The 27,052-nt window shown below is 38.9% G+C and overlaps 1 protein-coding gene across 2 annotated transcripts in view; it reads right to left on the reverse strand.

The window, feature by feature from the left end:
* TPR8 (Tetratricopeptide repeat (TPR)-like superfamily protein) overlaps positions 1 to 27,052 on the reverse strand; it is a 386,981-nt gene that overhangs the window by 129,697 nt on the left and 230,232 nt on the right. For both annotated transcript variants that reach the window (XM_089416017.1, XM_089416016.1), the window contains exons 5-6: positions 2,805 to 2,874; positions 2,587 to 2,686 (exon numbers count right to left, since the gene is read on the reverse strand). In XM_089416017.1, coding sequence (XP_089272143.1) covers positions 2,587 to 2,686; positions 2,805 to 2,874 — 170 coding nt within the window. The remainder of the gene's footprint in view (positions 1 to 2,586; positions 2,687 to 2,804; positions 2,875 to 27,052) is intronic.

The following is a 27,052-nucleotide window of genomic DNA, read 5'->3' on the forward strand; positions in this document are numbered from 1 at the left end:
GCAAAGAGACCATTGCAACGGCTTTTAATAATGTGGAAGCTGATTACCAGAAGATATGGGATTTAATTGATCAAAGATGGAAGATTGGTGACAAACCTTGTATGGGTTTTGTTTATGAAAGCATTGATCGTTGCAAAGAGACCATTGCAACTGCTTTTAATAATGTGGAAGCTGATTACCAGGAGATATGGGATTTAATTGATCAAAGATGGAAGATGATGCATAGTCCATTACATGCAGCAGCATGCTATTTGGACCCTAGATTGTTTGGGTTACCAAGACATAGGGATGAAGAAATCATGAATGGACTTATCCAGTCTATTGAGAAGCTAAATCCAGATCCAGAAATTGTAGGTTTGATCAGAAGTCAGTTGAGGGCATACAGGTTAGAAGAAGGGTTATTTGGAACACAATCAGCAAAGTATGATGGGAGCAGAAGTGATCCAGCAGTATGGTGGGAATTTTATGGTTCATGGGCACCAGAATTGCAAAATTTTGCAATTCATATCTTAAGCCAGGGATCAAGTGCATCAGCATGTGAAAGGAATTGGAGTTCCTTTGACCACATTCATTCCAAGAAAAGAAATAGATTGTTATCTGGAAGATTAAAAGATCTTGTTTATGTTCGTAGTAACTTGCAGTGGGCATTGAAGTATGTGGCTAAAGAGTCATCCAATTCCTCTACTCTGTGGATCGATCCTGTTCCAAATGCATCAATGGATGACGCTGATTTGTACATTGATAGTGACATTGATAGGGAATTGACTGATGCATCTGATGCTGAAGCATCTAGCGAATTCACAACTCCTACTGCTCTTGATGACATAGAACTTTTTGATATAACAAGTGGGCCACAGGAACATCAAGAATAAAACTTGTGTTCCTGTTTTAGATTTCTAGTTTACTTTTTGCATGAACAATTTTCTAAAACTGCCAAGCTACTTTAAACTTTCGAGTTTATATATTTTGAATACTTTTTTATCAGATTGTTTTTCAACATATGAACTCTGATATGGCCCATGGTTTTGTTGAATCTGATATGTGTGCCAAATTGCCATTGTCTATGATGAATTTCTCACCTTGTTTACTATGTATGGAAGTTGGAACTTGGTTCTTTATTGGAATTTGGCACTCGCTTTCATGGTTTATAAAAATTTAAAATTATGTCGAAATGATTTAAATGTTTGAGCAATAATCTTATGTCTTTGCAATGTGCATTATGGACTTTGAATTTGACTTTAAATTGATTTTCTCTATATATATATATATATATATATATATATATATTTTTTTTTTTTATATGTCGAACTTTATCGACAAAATTTTAGTTGCCGAACTTTATTCGAATTTCAAGGTCGCCGAACTCGAAATCGAACACGAACCTAGTGACTTAGATTGTAAGGGGTCAATTTGACGAGCCATGAAGCCATGACAATCACATGTATAAGTAGACCATACTTTCAAAAACTGCATCAGAAGAACCTCCAATTGGAATTATGACAACATCCCAAACACGAATATTTTCAAAAAATGGGTGGTGCTAGAATGGTATAGAGGGTTTGCACGGTACCCTTCCAAAGGTGAATTTCCTTTGGAATTAACAAAGAGATATAGGAAGAATCTGGTAATAAAACCTACTCCCTCCCAACGTATTGATAGAGTGTTGCATAGGATAGGACCAAACTGCATTATAAGACAATCTGTAATGCCAAAAGAATTTCAGCGTGGATTTAGAGAATCTGATGATGGGCCATTCAGACCAAAAGGACTGGACAACTAAAAGATATCTTTAGCTAGAGTATGTTGGGCAAGACTGTCCGTTGAAGCAAGACAATGTATGCATTCTGCTGATAGATATCAACACACAGGGAAGCCTAGCAAAAAGTATACCATCCCACTACATCCAACCTTGCCTCTAGTACAATCAGAGTACGAAATTGTGTGCTTGAGATAAACGTTGACGCTTAAGGCATTGATGTTCATCATGTCTATTCTGTCAAGTAATACACCCCATTCATTTTTGCAAGTCTAAGTGGAAGATCATGGAACTAACCCTGAAATACAAGGAAAAAATGGATTAAAAGACGAGAAGCTAGAACATGGCAACAACAAAGGACTATTGCTACCATTTTATGGAAAAGTCAAAGTTTGACCAAAAAGAGAAATTGTTTTTGGATTAATAATAGCATACCTGAAAAATACAGCATATAGTGTTATTTTGGGGAGAAATGACTGTATATTTGAACAATGGTGATTAAAAACAGACAATAAATTCCACTGAAGAAGAAATATTCCACAAAAACTGTACTAAAAGATACAGAGCCAAAAAAATCCAGATGTGGGAAAATGCAAAGGAATTATAAGTATTTCTAAACTGTAAATGCTGGGGGACTTGATCACAGTGAATCAAAATACAGATAAACAACGCGTTAAATCCAATGAATCAGCCATCATCCCTCTCATTTTCCATTTGAATATCCATAATGCTGGAAGATTTTATCACAGTAAATCAAAATACAACAATCACAGAAATAAAGCCAATGAATTAGACACCATCCTTCTCATTTCCCATGCAAATATCCATACCTGTTACAATAGTATACAGCATTATCCCCAGACAGTGATATAGCTAATGTATACAGATCAATAGCCTCGAAGTATCGTTTTGAAGACATGGCTGCATTGCCTACACGAAAAAATAATTCAGGTTAAGGATGTATCAGGTCGAAGAGTAAACTATTAGAAACTAATGTCTAAGCTTCCAATATAGAATGCCACCCCTGGCATACTTCTGCTTATTTTACCTTGAATTTTGAATGCTTCACCAAGGACTTTATGTTCTGCTCCAGAAGAGGTTCCTGCTTTTTCCATTTCCTGTTGCAAATAATTATTTCCATTGAACATAAGCATTGATACACATCTAAGGAGAAACTGATTTTCTCCTGGATGGCTTTAGAAAAGAGTGAAGTTGAAGCCGATTGCTATTACTTCCAATGCAAAGCAACAATTATATTAAAAGCAAAGTACATCCAGTTAAAAGAAGAAACATATTCAACTTCTTGATGTCAAATAGCTAAATTTTTTACCTTACAAACTCCTTAAGCAGATCCAAATTCATTACTAACTTTTAGATGCATGATGCAAATTGCTTGTATTAGCATGAATATGGCATCTTTTATGTGTAATCTGAAAAAAAAATAGAATTTTATCAAAACATCCACAACGCCAAAAGGCTATGGGACAAAACAGCTACATCCAATTCCAATTTTTTTCTACAAATGAAAATAGAGGAGGCAATATCCAATATTTGGATAAAAAGAAGCTTTTTACTTATCTGGATTTGACCCTAAGGGTGGATCACCTAATCTAAATTGGTTGGCTTTCGGTAACTGGTATCTGATATGCATCGTCATTTCCTCTATCTGTCATATCCTCTACATGGCTCTCTCCAAATGGCTTACGGGAGAAAACAGTTTAAGCCTTACATTCAGTTCCAATTTTTTTCAACGAATGAAAAGAAAAAAAAAATAATGTAGGCAGCAATATCCAATATTTGGGTACATAAAGTTTTGTGCTTATCTCGATTTGACCCTAAGGGTGGATCACCTAATCTAAATGGGTTGGCTTACAATAACTTGTGTCTGATTTGCATCATACTTACCTTTATATATGTCATATCCTATTAGTAGCAAACTGTGGTGAATTTACAGCAAGAAAACAGTTGTGGGCAGCAGGAAGATGGGTGCAGGCAGCCTTATATTTGGTGCGTACATTTATTTACTATTTGAGCATTCATGACTTCTCAAAGGGTCACTTTTAAAGCCCCCTATAGCTCCTCAAGAATACTATTCCAAGGTCAAGCAAATGGCTGGTGGGGGTTTATGTGAATGGAGATGCAATTTATGTGATAATGGCAAGACCCACAAGGACTCTTACATAAGAGTCAGTGCCCACATTTTTGCATGAAAGAGTAAAGGGTCTTGATGTTGTGGACATACCAGAAATATTGAGGTGAGGACCAAGAAAAACAGCATAATGATGCTAAAAAGTTGAAAGAGCAAAGAATTAATATTGGTACTGTTACCCATCAAAAGTAAGTAGCCCTATAGGAGAATTTTTTTCTCCTAATTTGGACAAACAGCCATCCAACAACCCTGCATTGCTCAGTGTATGATGATATGCCACATTCTTCCACCATTTGTACCAATCACACACCTCTCACTATCAGACATTCCTCTTAAATGAAAAGGTGGGTTGTAAGGTCCCAATTGAAATAAATTTGGAACAACTCAAATTTTTCACTCAGGAAAATCTCTAGATAAAAATTTCATTCATAAACAGAAGATTGCCATGTAAAAATTAAACAAATAGAGAATGCGATCCCATAACACAATGAACAAGAAAATACTCAGCTTTATTATATTAGATGAACTAGGTTTTAGATGCACATACAACCCATATTGCTGAAATAGTATGGCCTCATACAGATCTACAATAATGCCGCAAATCGGCCTCTAAAACAAACAGAAAAACAATACACTGCAACCTATGAATCCTGAATGGATCCACCAAGGGAAGATGGGTGCTTGCCCAATCTCTCTGAATCACCCGAGGGTTTCCGTCCTGGGGCTACCAATGAAGTAGAGAACCGGGTTCTCAACCTCTCATACAAGAAACAACACTCAATCCAAGATGTCTCCAAATGACCTCCTCCTCTCCTTTTATAGATCTAATGAGTAGATGTCCAAGCCTCTAGAAGCATCTTATTTTATTATTCTATTGTTATTCTAGAAGCTCCTCCATTGACTTTATCTCAAGTGACCCTTTTATTTTATTTTATTTTACTTAAGTCACTTTTGGCCCACTTCCCCTAATTAATTATTTTTCCTTAATTAAATGACTAATTAAAGACATTTTAACTAAGGAAAATGGTAAATCGCTCACCATACTCTCTTCGGCCACTGGAAGTCACTTCTCAGCATCCCATCCTATAGATCTTCTTGTTCCTGTTCCAACGAGCTATTACACGGAGGTGTTCCATCAATCAATCTCCCCGGAGTGCCACTTCAAGCATAATTAATTAAGTTATGCCAATAATAACCCCATTTTACGAGAATTGTCAAAAAGTCACGGAACCAAAAACAAGATGTGCAGAACTACTCATGATGATGAATATGCCAAGCGAATGCCATCGAACCCCATAAAAACTCCTCAAAATTCCATTGGAACCCCTGATAACATAGAACTGCTCCACTTACCTGGCCATCCCCTATCCTCGAAATCCACCCTAGTTGTACTATGAAGAAGAATAAAAATGGGGACATGACAGTCCTCTTGCCCCAAGATTGGTTGCCCTTAAGCAATCCAAATCTGTGGACCAATCTAGTGGCCCAACACCACTAAGACCCAATGCCAAGATCCCATACAAACCACTACCCACCATGAATAGACCCCTCAATGCCCGAAAACCAGACCAATCTCCGACTGAACCTGTCATCAACAAATCCTCCTGGATCCTAATGGCACCAAGAAGGAGCATCAATGCTCCACGGCTCTCGTTGTAACCATGAATGTTGCTTCATCACCGCGTACCAACTCATCACCTCTCTCCAGTCCAACCCTTGACTCAATCTAATGCTAATCCTGCTCTCCTGATGCTGGGAAGAATTGTTGAAGAGTCGTCGACCTGTATCCAAATTCCAACTGGAGCATGTAATCTCTGACATGCCCGGGGGTCTCCGCTCTACTATGCCCCTGACTAAGGATATCACACCATCAATAAGATACCAACTCGTGATCTCTCGCCAATCCATTGCATGGACACCTGTGCAAGGAACAAGTCTACTGGGTTGATATGGGTCCCTACTCAATTGATGATGCTCTATCTGGTTCAACAATATCCATCGAGAAAACCCTGCCTCTCTCCCTGTAATGGGTACAAGTGGCCAAACTATGTTGCAAGCCCTATCTATGTATTCCTGGAGAGCACTACTCCATGAATGTCCTGCAGCTCTGCCCGCTGCCTGTGCATCTACCCGCGCCTCATCAATGGGCCAGCCCAAAGATGGATGCACCACCATATCCAACAACACCTGCCGCCTACTAGGCTCCTGCAAAACTACCTCGTCACTCTCCAACACCTCCTGAGGACAAGGTGTCTACAAATATTGCCTCCTTGGAGGCTGCCTGCACCTTTGTCTGCTCCACTCCAATGGATGGCCCCAAGGGTGTCTTCTCATCCTCCATCACGGGCTCAACATGAGCCACTAGCTGACTCTCCAAAAATGGCCCACATCCCGCACACTGTGTATCAACTATGTCATGTCCCTTCTCAAACACATTTGTAACTGGGTGTCTCTACCCTTTTTGCACATTTTTGGCTAAGGAAAAGGACTCAGTAGTTTCAACATAGGGACTTAGGAGAAATTTCGGTTAATTTGTTTGTTAGTGGAAGGTGGGGGCCACCCACGTGGGAATTTGAACTAGGCCGTCCAAATGGCTTGGAGGGAATTCAAAATGTTTAATGGAGGGGCCCACGTGAGGCAAGGAAGGCCCACGAAGACAAAAGGAGGAGGCTCTCATTTGCATCATTCATTCACCTTGCAAATCAAATTTACTTAACTATTCGCTTAGCTACTTAGCCGAGTCAACTCATTGTTCAGCCACGAATCTCTCAAGCGGGATATTCAACCTTACTTCGGGGGACCTTGGGTGCCCGCCCTAGAAAGGCAATTCCACCAACGTTCTCAGGAGATCCAGGAGTTTCCTACCACACCATCATTCAGCTACATTCAGGTAATGCGTATTTCTGGGCCACCAAGAGAACACACAGAGGGAGATTGAGCCACAGTAGATCAACCACTTGTCGGAGGAGCCAAGGAATCTGAAGGATGACATTAGGCCAGTAGTCCTTGAGAGTTTTTGAGCCAAAGAAGCCAATAACCCAGCAATTCGAATTCCAGGGCTGGGAGATAGCACAGAGGGTTAGTCCAGCAATTTTGCAAGTCTTGGGGGCAAGATCTACAACCCGAAAACTCATTTGGGAAGTCAGGAGATTTATAGGAGGGATCAGCCCAACACTTTTGGACACTTTCCAGGAGGTTTTACAGTTAGAATCCAGGAGGCCGAGTTTTGCAGTTGCAGAGGAAGTTGGGCTCCTTGGGGGTTGAATTTTAGAAGTTTGAACCAACTAAAATCCTTCGTGGGTTTTGTGTCTATTTCTTTTTTCTGTTTGTTGAACTGATTGTATGCTTGTATATCACTTGTATTTCTACTTAAGAACATTACAAATTGTCTCATGCTCCTCTATGTACTCTCTATGTTGAATCATTCGTCGCTTACCTGCTCACAAATCTCCTTCCCTCCTGGGAACAATCTGTTGCTCATTATACTCCCCAAACACACATGGATGCATATCTGGGTTACTGTCATCAACTCCACATGACTGCTCGTGCTACTCAGAGGCATTACCGTATGAACCCATGGACTCGTCCAAAGAAGAGTCCTCACCCTGAAAGTCAGAAGGAATATCCTCCTGCTCTACCTCTATCATCTCCTCAGCGTCACTCAAGCATGACTGATTAGGTCCCCAAGGTCCCTTGTAGACAAAGCAAAGTCCCTTACTCCTCATCTCATTCTTACTGCATGATCCCCCAAACCTGAGCTACTCCTCCCTGGTCAACTGTCTCCTGAACAACCCAATGTTCTGTTCAACCAACTCTTCGGCTAGCTCATAAGCAGCAGGTAAGACCAACTGCTCTCTCCTCCAAATAGACAACAATCAAGACTGCAACTCCTGGCAAATGGCATCACGGCCTCTCATACATGATGACAAGATGGATTGCATGTGTGTTATGACTGTGTCAAGATTATGTTTCCTAATGCTGAAGAAGAATTGGAACATTTGTAGAATCAAGTCATCACAATCAAGATCAAACATGATCTCATAAGTATTGGTCATGGCCATGATTTTTAAAATCTCAAGATTCTTCCCAAAGGCAGAGCCTGCACTATTGTCCAGGTCCTGGAAAGTCTCTATTATCAATCTGAAAATTCTCCTCATAACATCATTATTGTAAGGAGGTATGGGTGTGGTCAACCTCATAATGTTACTGAGACATGATGCAACTGGAAATCTGATCCCTTCACAAGGTTCCTCTAAGAATTTATGTTGAATGAGAGCAAACATAGCTGGTTTTAGAGCCCAAATTAGTGTTTTCCCCTCTGACTGATCCACTTCAGAAAGGAGTCTATCCAGATCATCTAATTTGAAAAGGGCTTTCACTGTGACCTTCATGTGTTCTAAATCTGTCCCAAGTGCAAAGATTTTCTGTCCTATTTCCAGCCCCTTCTGCAAATCCCTTGGCAGCTCCTATTGAAGCATGGCATGGACCCTTCTTGAGAAAGGTTTGTCATTCTGCTTGGGTAAGGTTGTGTTGGTTTATGAGGCATTTCGAGTACTCCATTGTTCAACACCACACAATTTGTTCCCAGCCTAGCATATATGAGAATATCCTTTATGACAGAAATAGAAGGTGTAGAAAGACAAGGTTCAGCAAGATGTTTTACTGACAGTGGACAAATAACATTTTAACCCCATCACAACTTAGCAACATGCAACCCCTTGCTGAAATTTTCCAACCTTGGACTTCTGGTTATGGGCCCACAACTGTCCAAAGTCAAACTCTGTTGACTTTGGTTCACATCTAATACTAGCAAGATAATCTGTTCTGAATGACACCTACAACAATGCTACATACTGTTAGCAATTATGCCAACAACTAACAATCTGACTGTCTGAAATTCAACCCACTGACAAATTCCCTGTTAACGCTTCACATATTTTGACCCAGCTTGGCCACACATTTATTCTGACTGTCAGCATAACATAAGACTGATCAATTCTAACAATTCAGCCCAATACACCAGTTTGACACTTAAAACAATCCACCCTTGATGACTTTGTTCAACAACTCTGACTGTAAAATTCCCTTGTAAAAATACCCCTGTTTTACTAATGATTTTCTGAGTGTTTTTGATGTATTGCTATGGGGAGATTTTGTCAAACCATTCATGGATACTCTACTGCTGAAGTGAACTTGTTTATTTGGTTTGAGCTTACAAGTACAGTAACACAAATGGAATACCAGAGCCGCCCATTATCATTGCATTTTAGCACTGTTGTAAAACTCAGATATAGTAACCAGTGTATACATATGTAACTTCTACAATCACAAAAATTGATAAATATGCAATACAGTGAAAGAGAATGGAACCTGGAAACCCTTCAACGCTAGGCTCACGTACTATCAGCTTATGTGACAAAGGCTGTGAATCTGCTTGGGAGTCAAAACGCACAGCAGTGTGAATTCGTCGAATAGTTCAAAGCATACGCTCAACTATGCAAGGATGTGACTAGCAGATATTTGTTTGTTGTCCAACCACATAAACATTGTCTAGGACTAAGGAATTCCAACTCCCTTTTTTTTTCACAGTAGTTTGAGCCTCAAAATTTGATTGTTTTGCCTCTGTCATTTGCCTAGATGTAGAAAATGTGTGCTAACTCCACCTTGCACAGCAGCGCTGTCATGATACACCGAACACACTTGTTCACCACAAATTTGCTAACACAAGCACGCCAATTATATGTTGGGGACATACCCTGCGGCCCATGAATATGCAAAGCACGTGCTATTAGAGTCACAACACACACATTATCAGGGAATTATATCATCTTCTATTTGGTTGGTCGATCAACATCAAAGCCGGTGTGATTGATCATTAGTTTATGACACTGGCACGCGCTCTTAGCTTCTACGCAGACTATGATCACAACGATTCAAAGCGTAGTTGGCCTCTTAGACACTGAACTGCGCATTTATAATTCATTCAATAACCAAACTTAAGACCGTCTATGCACAATCATGTACACATCGACAGTGGCTCGATCTTTTCATAACCCGGCCCTCTAGTCTCCCCCTGCTACCACAATCAATGTGGAAAAAGTCGAAGTCGGGATTAATTTGGCAAGGGTCCAAAAGTTGAAAAACTCGTCAAAGTCGGGAGTTTTTTGAAAAAGTCGGCAAAATTAAAAAAAAAAACACAAAATTATTCATTTTTATTTTTATTTTTTAACATCTAGAGTATCCACAACATCAAATAAGTGCATTTCCACATAAACATGTAAAGAAAGCTAATATATAATATGTATATGAAGTCTAATGCTACATCACATATCAAAATAGTGAATCAACTCCTGAATTTTGGGTCCTGTCTGAGTCTCAACTGTCAAGAGTCAAAATATCAACAAAAAATATAATAAATGTATATCATGAGTCATCTGAAAGTCATCAAGTAATCAGTCACTGAGATCCTCTTCCCCTTTTAATTTTTGTTTCAGCTAATTGTATTAAGAAATAAGTCATGCATTTATTCAGTAGCTTGTAATCTGCTTGGGTAATAAGGTGTCAGGTGGTAGGTCCAATGAAAATTAACAGTGAGTATCACAGTAGATGTGAAAATTAACGCTTGGTGACTCCAAGCTGCTTATTTTCTGAGAAAACAGTAGATGTCAGATTACTAACCTAGCCTTGGCATCTATTATTCAAAAACTCTTGGAGGTAAAATCCACTTCTGATACATAACCTTTGCCCACATTTACAGGGAGTTCAACACTAAAGAAGATTCCCTTTCAAAATGTGCTCTCATTGCAGGAAGGATCTTTGTTGTCACAAGATTTCACAGGTACTTTGTTCCTGTCTGAAAAATGGGTTCTTTTTTGAGGCACTGGTTTTGTTTTTTTTGGACAGGTTGTTGCTATTTGATCACATGACCTCCTCTTTGTTGTTTCTTCTGGAAGCATTCAACAACTGTAACAATGTTTTTGATGGTGTGGGGTTCTTTCTACGAAAGACTGTTGTATGCCTGTCCTTTTGGTACTTTTGTAATCTTTTGAAGGGGCAGTGGCTGTTAGAGTCTGGATCACTGAAAGCTTGGAGGCTTAGCCAATGTATACTTTGCTTTCTAACTAGAAATACGGAGTATAAATATTTGTTTTTCCTTGGAAAACAAAAACATATCTTAACCTCAAAACTAACAGATTACAAATGAGACTGCTATGCTCACAAGAAGTATGACAAACAATACAATGCAATAACTTGAAAATGCATGGATGGAAGCTTCAATTTACAGTTTTTTCACCTTTGCGGCCTCTTTATCCACGGCTTGGGAAGGGAGGCAGACTTTTTGGGTCGACTCCCGATTAAATCGGGAGTATAAGGAAAAAATCGGGATTTTTTCCTTTGCGAAAAAGTCGCCAAAAAGTGAGGGGATTAAATCGTTTAGTTCAAAAAATCGCGTTTTTAGGATTAAATCGGGATTTTTTCCAGACTTTTTCCACACTGAGGTCCACAATGTCTAATTCGTCTGCGTCCTCAATTCTTGGCATCAACGTGGCTCCTCCTACTCGAAGGCCCAGTCACCCTCCTACGTCCATGAATCGGTCTTTATTCGGCCTTCATCATATTTCAAATAAATCTTCGACCCAACAAAATTTCGGCAGCCACTCAGCCGACAACTCGTCAAACTGCTCCCCTGTGGCCCACCAGCACGGTCTGCTCAGAGGATTCCATGATTCGTCCAAATTAACCAACTTCGAATACCAATCCACATATGTTGTAAGCTCGACTTTTGATTTTCCTGGAGAATGTGCCTGGATAAGTCGTGGCAGCGACTGGTCAATCTTTTCCATCATTGGATCGATTTCCACTCAATGCCAACTCCACGAAAAGTTCAATTCAATTCTTGGGAACAATGGATTGATTTTGAATATAGAAATGATGAACGCTAAGTCCACCCAAGAAGCAAAGGCTTTCGACCTCAATGGTGGGAACGTTGTCGGCCTCCCTTAATTCTATGTTGGGCAAATTGATCTGGAGAAACAATCGTGAAAGCCCTTGCAAAAATAACCAGATCAGAAAATTTACAACTTGGCCCCTAAGAAATTATAAACTCAGCCTACTAGAAGGCATAGACTCCCGATGTTTGTTCCAACAATAAACCTAACCCTTGGAATGATGATGAATCAAGCAATAATCCAATGTGCAAATATGTGTAGTCTCGGCGTCTAAGGAATTGCCACGGAAAATGATCTCAACCTTTCAGGTAATTAGATAACAGAAATTACCCCTACAATTAATAATCTGGTCCGGCAATTTCAACAAGAAAACCCTCAAGATGGCAAGAAAACCAACTCTAATACCACTGTAATGTCCCAATTGAAATAAATTTGGAACAATGTAATGACCCACCTATAAATAAAATATGAGTATTAGCATACATACGAGACCTCCATACAATAGCTACGTATGCATGGACCCGCATGTATCGCACTATATATAAACTAGTTACTACAGGAGGAGATATAAATTAAGATAATGAATTAATATCTCACCAGAGTATCATATATATGATAAATCCTTAAAACTAGCAGAAAATGTTAATTTTAATTTACAATTTAAAATTAATAAAATAATAATATAAAATAATTAAAATTATAAATTAAATAAATTTAATTAATTCATTAAAATAATGAATAAACTTTAGTAAATCAAAACTACATATCCAAATAAAATCAACAAAATCAAATCAGATTTGATTTCATAACAGTTACACGTAACCAAAATATTGACACGGAGATGAGAAGAAGGTGGTGGATGAGGAAATAAAAAGAAGAAAGGAAATCTTGAAAGGGGGGAGAAAAACCATTTTTACAGAAGGAGTAGAGATGAGAACAATTTTGGAACACGGTGGTACAGCTATGAAGGGGACCTGAGTCTTGATTATACTGGAATTTTTGGGCACAGGGGAATTAGATTGCTTCAATTGGAAATCTTTCTGAGACTGAGTACCTAGGTTGTACCCAGTTCGGTAGGGAGGTTTTTGGCCGTTTTGGTAACATAGTCGAACAAGAATTACAGCAGAGCAGACAAATTTGTAGCAAAGCAAACAGGTAGGTATTCATTATATTAATCTTTCAGATTCAGTATTCAAGTTTCATGTTATGGTATTTAAAATTAATTTGAAATCAGGGTTCTTACAAACAACTCAGGAAAATCTCCTGATAAAAATTTCATTCATAAACAAAAGATTTCCATGTAAAAATTAAACAAATAGAGCATGCAATCCCATAACACGGTGAACAAGAAAATACTCAGCTTTATTATATTAGATGAATTGGGGTTTAACCCATATTGCTGAGATAATATGGCCTCAAACAGATCTACAATAATGCCGCAAATCGGCCTCTAAAACAAACTAAAAAACAATACACGACAACCTATGAATCCTGAATGGATCCACCAAGGGAAGATGGGTGCTCGCCCAATCTCTCTAAATCACCCGAGGGTTTCCGTCTTGGGGCTACCAATGGGGTAGAGAACCGGATTCTCAACCTCTCATACAAGAAACAATAATCAATCCAAGATGTCTCCAAATGACCTCCTCCTCTCCTTTTGTAGATCTAATGGGTATATCTCCAAGCCTCTAGAAGCATCTTATTTTATTATTTTATTGTTATTCTAGAATATCCTCCTTTGACTCTATCTAAGGTGACCCTTTTATTTTATTTTATTTTACTTAAGTCACTTTTGGCCCATTTCCCCTAATTAATTATTTTTCATTAATTAAATGACTAATTAAAGTCATTTTTAACTACGGAATATGGTAAATCGCCCACCATACTCTCTTCGGCCACTGGAAGTCACTTCTCAGCATTTCATCCTATAGATCATCTTGTTTCGATTCCAATGAGCTATTACACTGAGGTATTCCATCAATTAATCTCCCCAAAATGCCACCTTGAGCATAATCAGTTAAGTTATGCCAATAATAACCCTTTTTTATGGGGATTATCAAAAAGTCACGGAACCAAAAACAAGATGTGTGGATGATGATGAATGTGCCAAGTGAATGCCATCGGACCCCATAAAAACTCCATTGGAACCCCTGATGACATAAAATTGCTCCACTGACCTAGCCATCCCATGTCCTCGAAATCCACCCTAGTTGTACTATGAAGAAGAATAAAAATGGGGACATGACATGGGTCACCACTTGATAGGTACTTTAACCATTTTGCTATCACATGCTTTTACTTAATGTTTTGGGCATTCTAACATGGATAAAGGGGTGATCTAGATAATTGACCAATCTTGACTGTAAACTTGTTCTCTCACCTTACCAAGGGGCTTAGTCTCTAACCTTAGTCTAGTGGGATCTCCTCTGAGGCCTTAGGGTTATAGAAGGGGCACTACTTGGGAAAATTGGATTGAAGTAGCATGTCCATAACCACTCCATACCACTTTTCATTATTTCGTTGATTTCATGTCCATCCTTCAGGTTTGTTGTCATTGGTCCATTGGGATTGGCATCCTCATATCCTCATCCTTAAACTTTGTCCTGGAGGTTAAGGCAGCTAAAAAGAAAGAAAAAAGTATGAAAATAGCCTCAATGAAAGAAAAGAAAAATTTTAAATGCAAAAGATGGTCGGGACAATAATTAGCGTCTAGGAAAAATCCTAGCAAGAGCTCTACTCCCCTCATTAGCCATCACCCGATTCCTAAGCACTTGATGCTCCATCACATAGTAAAGAACCCTCGCATATCCCAACCCTAATGAGTGAGAACTAACTACAATGCATGAAATTCAACACAATGTTAAGAACAAGATAGCAGAGATAGCTAAGAGCAAAGCCAATCTTTATTCATAACTTTCCAATAGGTTGGAGTTAGCCATGGTAGCCAATTACAATCTAGTAACGAAGATCTTCCTTTCGTACAATTGCAGAGACAACAAGAATATGGAATGATAAGAGAATGCCAAAGAATTTCTGATGATGAATGGGGAAAAGAGAGCTCTTATTTATAGTTTTTTGGAGCCAAAGGGGGCGCCCCCTTCTTCATGCACGATGGTTGAGTGGAGCGAATAGAGGGTATAGTAGCAATACGTGGAGTGAATGAGAGAGATGTGCCATGGAGAGGAAATTAAGAGGGGAGTGAGGTGCATAAGAGAGTTGAGTGAAGTGGAGTAGAAGTGGCATGCATGTGGAGTGAGGTGGAGTGGATGGGTGAGATGTGGCATAGAGAGGAAGATAGGAAGCGAGTGAGATGCATGAGAGAGTTGAGTAAAGTGGAGTGGAAGTGGCGTGCATGTGGAGTGAGGTGGAGTGGGCACCATGCAAGTGGGAGTTTAATTGAGTTAAAGTGGTTGCTCTCCTTTTTCTTTTATTTTGTCTTATGCATCCCTTTCCCATGCATGAGGCACCGTTGGAAGCCTCTCATAATGCCATGTGTCAACAATTCGGAGCAACACATGCCACCCATGTGTGGTCCCATCTGTCACTCATATGTGCAATCTCGAACTATGATGCATGTATACAACATTATACTCATCAAACTCTGAATTTCATGGGGAGTCCACCAGGGCTATTAGAATATGCATGCATTATTCCCAAGTCATGCATGTGCCTCAAAGTTGTTTGAACTTGTTGCATGTCGCATGCGATCCATATGGAGCCATATTGGAAACTGCTAAAATAGAAATTACATGAATGTTGCATGCAAGATCACCAATGGATACGGATTCCAAGAGGAATTAGAATATGGTGTCAGAATCGCCATGCAACATAATGCATGCATGAAAAGTCAACTAAAACTGAAAGTTCTCACATAAGAAACCTAATTCGCTCAAAAACCCCAGTCCTGTCCCGAATCCAACGAATCAAACAAAGTTCGATGGGACACGTGTCCTCTGATCGTGTCCCAATGTGTCTGACTTGTGGGATTCGATGGGACACGTGTCCCTCGATCGTGTCCCAAAGTGTTGAAATTTTAGGACATGAATACCCTAAGAAAGTGTGTCACGCGGCCCATAAAGCCCACTTTTGGCTCATTTCTCCCTTATTGTTTTGTGTCTCTCTTGTTGTGGGTGTGTGGGAGTAACTAGCAAAGGATTTGGGAGCATTTTGGAGGCAATTCAAGCAACAGGTAAGTGCATTTTGCTTCTATTTTTTTTTGCATTTTTATTACAACAGTTTGCATATGCATTTTTTTTTACAAGTTTGTGCATTTTTTCTTTATTTTTTTACAACATTCATGGTTCAAATAGGGCAGCAGGGAAGGGGCAAAGGAAGGGGAAGATAGATCAAGCAACCTCAAAAAGAGTGAAGGAAATAGTGTTAGATGATGGTTGGTGGGAGAGGGTGGATCTACTTATTAAGATCAAGGACCCTATCATTGCTTTGCTACGATTTGCAAATACAGACCAACCCATCCTAGGAGACGTTTATGGGGAATGGGATTCCATGATTGAGTCTGTGAGGACCATTATTTTACAGAGTGAGTGCCCCGAGTACGAGACATCATCAGAGGCATTCTTCACCACCATATAGGATATTCTTGTTAGCAGATGGGACAAGAATTACACACCTTTGCATTGTTTGGCTCACTCATTGAAACCAAAATACTACAGCTATGAGTGGCTAAATGGTGGGCCTTCCCGCAAATTCCCTCCTCACATGGATGATGAAATTTCATAGGGGAGGAAGGATGTATTGGGGCAGATTTTTCAAGATAGAGCATCCCTTGATTAGGTGGAGGATGCCTTTGCAGAGTTTTCCACTAGCACTGGTCAATTTGCAGGATATGAGGTGATTAGAGACAGGGGGCTAAGAAGCCCTATTCTTGGTGGGGCAACAAGCCCTCCTCTACAACAGTTAGCCATGAGGCTCCTCTCTTAGGTGACTTCATCCTCTTGTTGCGAGAGGAATTGAAGCACATATGGGAGTTTGTATAGTGTCAAGAAGAGCAGGCTTGAGTAGTCCAGGGCAAAGACAATGATGCATGTGCACACCAACCTTTGTCTTATTTGCAGGCAAAGGGATGAGTAGTTGAAAGGAAAGACAAAGATGTGGGATGTCTTTCATGATGATATGGGCTTGGACAACAGTCTTGAGTTGGCATTGGCCAACTTGGACCTTAATGAGCGAGTGCTAGAGCCTGTCACTTTTGATGATGGTGATACTGTTGAGGGGTCATCCTCCACACTAGCGAATGCAAAGATGACATTGGATACAGAGGAGGAGGAAGTAGCAAAGGAGAGCAGTGGTGACCATGATGATGACAGTGATGCTGATTTTGATGATGATGATTGATGACTCATGAGCTACCTATTGCCTTGACGTGTGTAGTAGTTTTGTATTTTCTATTTCTATTTTCCATTGGCATTGCTACTACCTATGTAACACATTTTAATTTTGATGACTTAATGAGAAAACTACAATTTCTTCGCTTTCTCCTATTGAATCATTGATGAATATGTCACAATTGTATTTGTTTGCATAATGTTGCATTGTAAAACTTACAAATTTTAAATTCACAATGTAGAATCTAGATCTATGTCTAAATTTGTATCATGAATGAGAGTTTGTGTAAGAAATATCTAATTTTTAATATATATATATATATATATATATATAAAATAATATAAATGTGTCATGTTCCGGGGGATCAACTTGCCAGTGTCGAACACTCGAACCTTCATTTCCTACATGTCCCATGTCCCCAAGTAAGGTGACTTAGGTGCTCACATGTCACATGCAAGTATATCATAAGAATCCTGAAGTGATGAAGATGGTCCTCATATCAATGCATATGCCATGCGGTTGCTCGATCTCCTCCAAAATAAAAAAATATCCTATGTCATGTCTTGGGTCTTGTACTAAGAAAAATCATTGCATCAGTCTGCAATGGAGTATGTTCCATCTATTGGAAAATCTAGAGACTTGTAGATTATAACTTACCTTCCTTATCTTGATAATTACTTGTGATGTTAGTTGCTCTTTTATTACTTCCTTTAATTATGTTCATCAAGCAATTACCAAAACAATGAAGATCACAAAGAGACAGAGTACACAAGATAGCTCCAAGCCAGGGCAAAACCCCTCCAAGGGGAAAACCCAAAAAATGCTTCTCTCTTTCTTTAAAATCTGCATACAAAAGAGACGTCCAAAACCCAAAGACTAAAGCCAACAAACCCTCCAAGCCCCAAGCCAACCCCCAACAATATCTTCCTTGAGACAACTTCCACAACTTTGATACTACTTCTTTGATGCTACAACTTTGACCTCTTGCAACTACTTTGCAGAATTTCGGCCACCCTGCAATAGAACTTTGACCCCCTAAAACTAACAGCGTCACAAACCCTAGAGAGAAAAAAGAAAAGATGATATTTAGACAAATTTCAGCATTTATCCTTCTTCTTTGTCCCTCTAGCTATTCTCTTCCTTCTTCGCTATTGCAGATCAAACATGCTTGAGTGAGTGTGCCAAATGAGTCGAACTACTCTCCCTTATGTAGCCTTTCTTGAGGGTTGAATTCCCTCCCTTCAGGTCGACTTGATCTGCTCCTTGGGCCGACTTGGTCTTGGCCTTATGCATGACTTTTTCTTGACAAAATAAATATTTTTCTTCATTACAATGAGTCCAAATGGGATTATGACACATGACCAATATTATTATTTATCCTAGAAAGACCTAGAAGACCTAAAACCACGAAGAACATGTTTTTTACTCAAACATGAGTATGAAACCCATACTCAAAAAATAAAATATAATTCATTTTTCTTTCTTTTTCTCTCTTTATAGAAAATATACAATGTCATGATTACAGTTACATCATAATGAACACTGAACCTAGTTGCAATTTTCAACACTCCCTCTTAACTAGGGAGGTATTCATGGTACAAGGAATCTCAATATTGAAGCATTCTCATAAGAAGAGTCGAATTGATAAGGCATCTTTTGTAAAGCATCTTTATCATAAGCAGCATTGTCCCTGAAGGCTTTAACTAGACAAGCTCATCTTTAATTATGAGCATTATGCTAGGAAGCTTTACGTGAGTTGCCACACTACCTCTCAAGGCACATACCCCATCTCAATGTCTACAAGGTGTTATCACCCTGTAATTTCCAAGCTATGGAGGGAAATCACTAAGGTAACCTTTAAACCATGTTTTAAGATGGGAAGATGGCCCTTCCAATCTCGAGAGGGATCTCTCCTTGACTCTACTACTCAAGGTCACTACAGTAGCAAGTCACCCATACGCTCAGTGGCCAGATTTAATGTGTAAGAATGATAGATTTAGTTAAGCATCAAGGAAAATACCATTGGGCATGGAGTCCTATTAAAAACCGACTCAAGAATTTCGTAGCTTAGTGAAAAAGAGTAATTGCCTTCAAAGGCCTACAATCAATAATTTCTAGACATCAATTCATTCATAGCATGGAAAGATGAAGAGGAGTACATTCAAAGTTTAAAACAAAGCAACAATATGAGGAATTATGTATAAACTCATCAGTTGAAAGGTGAATATCTAAATATGAGATATAGAGCACTATCACATGAATTTTACATCTGCTTTGCAATTTAGATAAGAAGATACACATATAATGATAAACAAAGAAGGAAATACAACATTGAGATACAGATAACAATTGCTAAAGAGGAATCCCTGAAAGAAAAACCCTTGTACTTCTAGTCCAAGAGATCTTTCATTAATTTCCAATGAACTTAGTAGCAATAGAGTTTTTTCTCTCAAAGTCCAACCCTTTTCTCTACTTTTCCATCTAATTTATACAAAAATTACATCAGTTTTCAGATCCACAATTTCTGGAAAGTTTTATTACAAAATTTGACAAAATTTCAAAAACAAATCAAGATCCAAAAGAAATGGATCTGAAAGCCCCCGCAGACATCTTTAGTTTGTTGTTTGAAACAATCAAGAAGATGGTAAGTGTTAGTTTTTGTAGCATTGGGTGTGTTCTAGCCACGAAATTTGGTGGAGAGACTAGAATACATGAAATCTCCAAAACCCAGAAATCATTTCTGGAAATTTCACTTAGAAATGACTTAATTAGATTATTAACCAATTTTTAAATATTTCCTAAGTCTAAACTTAGGGAATATGGTTAATTAATCAGTATTAATTAAGTCAAGGCGAGAATCATCTAGAAACTCACACAGATCGATCCAAAGATGATCCTAGCCATTGATTAAGTTTTAATCTTGGTCGTTGGTGCTCCAACAAACTATTATAAGTGGAGGTCGATGTGGTGATGAAAAAAAACACTTGAGCAGTTTGATTTCTTCACAAATTGACTTCCATAGTAGTAGCAGTCAGTCGTCAGAGAGAGAGCTAGAGATCGAAGCAATAAGAGAAGGGCAGAGACAATGAAGTCGGAGGAAGATTTCCATATCCGGTGAGTGCACTTGCAGAGAGGCAGAAGACCCACAGAGAGGCTAACACTGGGGCAGCACAGTAGCCTCTAGAGGCAGTTTTGATTTTACTGGGGAAAGACGAGTTTTAGTGCCAGAAATTGGACAGAGGTTCCAGAGGCCAGGACAGACATTTTCCCAGACAACAGCAGACTAGATGGCTTGAGGAGACGTTGATTCAAACTAAGTACGGAAGGGACTATGATAGGGTGATGCAGTCGCTGTGCAGAGGCAGTGTGGACGACTCACTTGGAGTTGTAGTCAAAGCTCAGATTTGCCTGTGAGGTGAGGAAAATTCCTCACTAGATTTTTGCCAGTATTTTCTCTACAAGATTGCCAGTATTCGACATCCAGATTGTACTCAAATTATTTCACAGCGGCTTAATAATAAAACCCTCAACTGCTGCACCGATTTTCCCACGTTGGGTTTTTCCGAGGACTATTGTCCAAAAAGAATTGTGTTATTTTGTGTGTGTGTGTTGGCATTTCTTCCAACATTTATTCTTCCGCAGTTTTATTTGTGTAGATTGCAGTGTGATTTATTCAATATTTGTTGTAGCAAATAGTAAATAAATTGTTAAATTAAATTAACAATTAGGAGAATAATTTACAGTCGCTGCAATAGGATTCCAGTTTGGAATTTTCACAATAAGATCTGATCCCCACGTCAAATTGATGAGGTGGCACCTCAATAGCTATCTATGGACTTTTTCTGGCAAATTTCTAAAAAATAGGGTCCAAATATGCCTTCGTATCTCCCAAACCATGATAGTTGTGGTAAAATTGAAAGAGGTTTCTATAAATGAGCTCGTTCTCGACAAAGGCCTCTTTTACATTTGCAAAAATCACTTTTAACTTCTCGAAAACCATGTCCAAAGTTAATGACCAAAACAGGAATTTATTTAATATTTAAATCTAGAAAAATGGGCTTTAAATATTCCTTCAAATCTTCCAAACCATACACCTGTGTAAAAACTGAGGTGTTTTTTAAATGATCCCATTCCCAACAAAAAACTTTTTTGGTTTTCAAAAAACCATTTCCAATTGTTCGGAAACCGTGCCTCAAGTTACTGTCTTTTACAGGAAAAACGGTCTTAAAAAACTGGGTTTTGTCCAGTGAAAACAAAACATGCTTTGGCACCTTTTCCCTTTGTTTGTTGAGTTTGTGCAATATAGGATCTTTTCTATCACATTTGTTTGAACCGATGCTTGGCATTTCATTGCTTAGACAAGCTTCCTTTACTTGACAAAAAACTTTGGACCCCTTTCCAATGAAAACTAGTATATAAATTCCCGTGAATGATCTCACTATTTTCAGTTTTAATGATGTTGGTTTTGAAGTTATTTTCTAATTTTCTGAATATTTGCCTTATTGTTGCCTCAAAAATGCATACTTTCCATTCGCTGACAAATTAACTAGGTATACATTATCGGGATAAAAATTGCAGAGCGCTGCCAAATAATATGTCAGCACTTGCCCAAACTAAAACAGAAACTAGCACTGAAAATTAACTGTCAACGCCCTGTCAAAAAATTCAAAACGAACGGTGACAAATTAACTGACAATGTTGTTCCAAAAACCTTACTTAAGCTTCTCTGTCTTGGGCGTTCGGTGTTAGCACTTGGAAATTGACAAGTGTGGATACCTTCCCTTTGGCGCTTATCATTTCCATCAATGAACTCAGTGTTTCGTGGTTGAAATTTGGCACTGATTGTGGCTTGACTTTGGCTTTCCTTGAGCAGTTGGCATTTCTCCTGAACATTTGGTGATTCTTGTTGGGACTTCTCTTCGTGCATTGAAGCTTGGCTTAGACTTGGTGTGTGTTGGTTTGGCTCATGTTGCATTGTAGACTTAGGTTGAAAACTGGAGATTGGGCTTTGGACCCACTATGTTTTCAATAAAAATTCATTAAACCCTGCGAAGAACCCAAGAACATATATAGGCGCAATGAAGACCAAAAATACAACTTTCTGCCCAAAATAGAACAAAACTAAAGTGACAATTTAACTGTCAGTGTTCTATCAAAATGCTTTCAAAAGGAACGCTGACAGATTAACAATCAATATTGCAACAAAAATTTTATTTGAGTTTTTTGGCCACCTCCAGCAAAAGGTCTACATTGCTAGCCTAAGATGGTTTTTCCTTCTTAGTTTTGTTGGCCTTGGGACCCTATTCTCCTCCTTTACCTTTTTTTGTACTTTCTTTTTCTTATAACTTGGATCTTAGGGCCCCAAGATAGCTAATTTGAAAGAAATTAGCATGTGATAACACAACGTATGTCCTTTTAGGACTATTCTTAACTTGGATTCCCAAACCTGGATCCTCAAAGAATATCAGTACTCTTTGACTACTCTTATCTTGGATGCCCTACCTCATCCTCAAAGAGTGTTGGTCAACAACTTCTTTCCCTGGATTCTACAATCCATAAGAAGTTCCAATCTAGATGTGTATCCAATCCTCTGAACTCCATTCTTTCTTTATGGCCTTCACTAACACTTGCGGTTGTTAGTCCGACTCTAGTGCCTGACTCATAAAGACAAGAACTATCTGATATCACTCCCACTCTATTAGGGTATAGATATCCACTAAACCAAGCTTACCTCTCAGGTACTCAAGCTTGTTGTTCGGTAATGCTTTAGTCAATATGGCTGCTACATGTTCATCTGTAGGTAGACTCTGCAGCTCCACAACCCTATCTCGTACTAGGCTTCTGATGTAGTGGTACTTGTTTATATGCTTCATCTTAGCATGAAACATTGGGTCTTTTTTCAATCTTATGCAACTCCCATTATCACAATGTATCCATGTAGGGCTAAGCGGACCTTCAAACAAGTTTGATAGCAACTTCCTAAGCCAAACTGCTTCCCGACAGACCTCGCATGCAGCAATATATTCAACTTCAGCACTACTCAAAGCAAATGTATCTTGCTTTCTACACATCCATGAGACCATGGAAGATACTAGGTTGAAGCATCCACTTGCCATGCTTTCTCTGTCTATCTCACTGCCACCCCAATCTAAATTTGTATATCCTATGAGTTGGATTTCGTTACAAGTGTACCGGAGGCAGTGATATATCGCCCCATGCAAATATCTTAGGATATGCTTGGCTGCAATCCAATGATCAAAACTGCTTCCCAACAGACCTCGCTTGCAGCAATATATTCAACTTCAGCACTACTCAAAGCAAATGTATCCTGCTTTCTACACATCCATGAGACCATGGAAGATACTAGGTTGAAGCATCCACTTCCCATGCTTTCTCTGTCTGTCTCACTGCCACCCCAATCTAAATTTGTATATCCTATGAGTTGGATTTCATTACCAGTGTACGGAGGCAATGATATATTACTCCATGCAAATATCTTAGGATATGCTTGGCTGCAATCCAATGATCATATTTTGGCTCTATCTGAAACTGACTTAGGACATTCACTGCAAAACAAATGTTTGGTCTTGTGTTTACTAGATACATCAAGAACCCAATCAATTGTCTGCAGCAAGTAGGATCCACCTGACTAGATTCTGAACTCCTCAACTTCTTCAAATTGGTAATCATAGGAGCCATCATAGGCTTGCAATCCATCATGCCAAACATTGAAGTATCTTGATCACATACTTACCTTGACCAAGACATATTTCTCTTGTCTTCTACCATACTTCTAGTCCTAAGTAATAATGCATAATCCCAAGATCATTCATATTGAACTCAGTTACTAATTGCCTCTTGTATTACTAAATTTGATGCTCTACCCCTGTGACTAGTAGATCATCCACATACAAGAGTATGATAATTGGTTCACCATGGACCACCTTGATAAAGAGGTTAGGCTCTACAATACTCTTGGTAAAACCAAGTCTCAATAGGTATGCATCCATTCTTACATACCAAGTTCTAGGTGTTTTCTTAAAGCCTAATAGAGCCTTCTTCAATCTGCATACATGAGTCTCCCTCTGATCTATTTCAAATCGTTGAGGTTGCTCAATGTAAATCTCCTCATCAATGGTCCCATTCAAGAAAGTTGTCTTGACATCCATTTGATGGATGTTCCATCCCATAGTCGCTGCCAACGAAACCAGTGATCTTATTGTTGCATACCTAGTAGTGGGAGCAAAGGTTTCTTCGTGATCAATTCCTTCTTTCTGTTAGAAGCCTCTTGCTACAAACCTTGCTTTGTACTTGTCTCTACTCCCATCTGTAGTGTGCTTTATCTTGTAAATCCACTTTGAAGTGCCATAGATTTGTCACTTGGCCTAGGGACAATCTCCCAGACATCATTCTTAATTATGGACTGGTATTCTTCCTGCATAGCATTCCTCCACTCTTGATGTTTCGCTGCATCTTCATAGGAGGAAGGTAATGCTTCAATAAGATTTGTCATATATGCAGCATCTCCTGAATACCTCTTCGGTCTTTTACTTTCCCTGGAGGTCCCTATGTTGTATGTCCTTCTACTTCTTGAAAAGTAGTTTTCAACCAAACAGTCCTCTTCCGATTTTCTGGATCAATTACTTGTTATATAGGCTCACAAGGACCTTCAACATTTTCTTGAGTAGATATTTGCTCTTGACCCTCTTGACCATCATTCTCCCTAGAGATATCCTCAAAGATAGGTATCTCTTCTTCATCAGAGTCAACTGAAACTTCCTTTGATTTCTTGTAAGCTATGCTCTCATCAAAGATAACATGCTTCTTTACCTCAATTTGATGACCCTCCTTAATATAGATTCTATATGCTTTTGATAAAGCACTATATTAGACAAAGATGCCCTTTAAACGGGTAGGATCTAACTTCTTTCTTTTTTCCTTGGGTATATGAATATACACAGGACGCCCAAATATTCGAAGATGATCCATACTTGGTTTCCTTCCTGTAAATGCTTCTTCTGGAGTCATGTTGTTGAGAATCCTGTGAGGACTTCAATTCCGTAAGTAGATAGTTGTCATGCATGCCTCTCCCCATACAAATTGAGGGAGATCTTAATCATGTAGAATAGCCCTAACACATTCCTCAATAGTTTGATTCTTCCTTTCTGCCATGCCATTTTATTCAGGATTATAGGGAACAATGAGCTCCCTCTTAATCCTTGCTTCCTTGCAGAAAGCTATTAATTCCTTGGAGGTGTATTCTCCACAATTTTCGAACATCAAAGTTTTGATCTTTCACTCGGTTAGGTTTTTCACTTCATTCTTGAACACCTGAAACTTTTTGAATACCTCATCCTTGTTCTTGAGAAGGTATAACCAAGTCTCCATTGAGTAATCATTAATGAAGGTTACATAATATTGATGCCCACCAAGAGACTTGACTGCTATGGGTCCACATACATCCGAGTGTATGAGATCTAAAATTTCCTTAGATCTAGTGTCACTACTTGCAAATGGCTTCTTTATGTTCTTGCCTAGAGCACACCCCTTACAAGTGCCTTCATATTCTTCCTTCAATTCGGGGATGCCATTGACCATTTGACTTAGAGATGGCAAAATCTTAAAATGAAGGTGTCCACACCTTCTATGCCATAATTCAGAAGGACTCACTTCCAAGTGGACTAGGGCTTTAGATAGAGGTGTAAAGAGTCTATACAATGTCTCTTCATGAATCCCAATTACCCTAGCATTATCAATACTTGAGCCTTTACCGCAAACCAAAACCTTGTCATTAACAAAAACAATTCTATCACCTTTATCCTCTAAACAAGAAATAGAAAGTTATTCTTCAAACCTGGAACATATAAGATGTTGATGAGGTGAATGCTTCCACTTGACTCGAGCTCCAATGGTGTAGATCCAATTCCTTTCATTGGATTGAGTGAGATGAAATTCCTTTTGACAGATTCTGAAGTTGACTGCATTCTCCTGTCATATGTCTAGAGGCACCACTATCAATAACCCATAAATTCTCGTCCTTGAAGGTGTCGAATAAAGCGGAGAACAAACTTCCTTCTACTACTTTCTTTGCTAGTTTGGAGATGATCTTCAATATACAATTCTTGACAAATGTAGTGAAATTTCCAATAAACTTGAAGCTCTTCTCCATAACCCTCGTCATAGTGCCAACTAGAATGTGATCTTCAATCTCCTTCTTGAACCTTAGTTCTAATACCATGTTGGAAAATCTAGAGACTTGTAGATTATAACTTATCTTCCTTATCTTGATAATTACTTTTGATGTTAGTTGGTCTTTTATTACTTCTTTTAATTTTGTTCATTAAGCAATCTACCAAAATAATGAAATCACAAAGAGACGGAGTACGCAAGATATCAGCTCCAAGCCAGGGAAAAACCCCTCTAAGGGGAAAACCCAAAAATGCTTCTCTTATTCTTTAGAATCTGCATACAAAAGAGACTTCCAAGACCCAAAGACCAAAGCCAACAAACCCTCCAAGCCCCAAGCCAACCCCCAGCAAGATCTTCCTTGAGACAGCTTCAGAACTTCGATACTGCTTCTTTGATGCTACATCTTTGACCTCCTACAACTGCTTCACAGAATTTCGCCCCCCCCCTACAATAGAAACTCAGCCCCTACAATTGGCAGCTTCACAAACCCTAGAGCGAAACAAGAGAAGATTATCTTTAGACGAATTTCAGCTGCTATCCTTCTTCTTCGTCCCTCCAGCTATTCTTTTCCTTCTTCGCTATTGCAGATCAAACTTGCTTGATTGAGTGTACCAAATGAGTCGAACCACTCTCCTTTATATAGCCTTTCTTGAGGGTCGAATT

This window comes from Pinus tabuliformis, chromosome 3_2 (genome assembly GCF_031772625.1).
Source record: "Pinus tabuliformis cultivar Carrire ecotype Pingquan chromosome 3_2, CPIR1, whole genome shotgun sequence".
Classification (NCBI taxonomy): Eukaryota; Viridiplantae; Streptophyta; class Pinopsida; order Pinales; family Pinaceae; genus Pinus; species Pinus tabuliformis.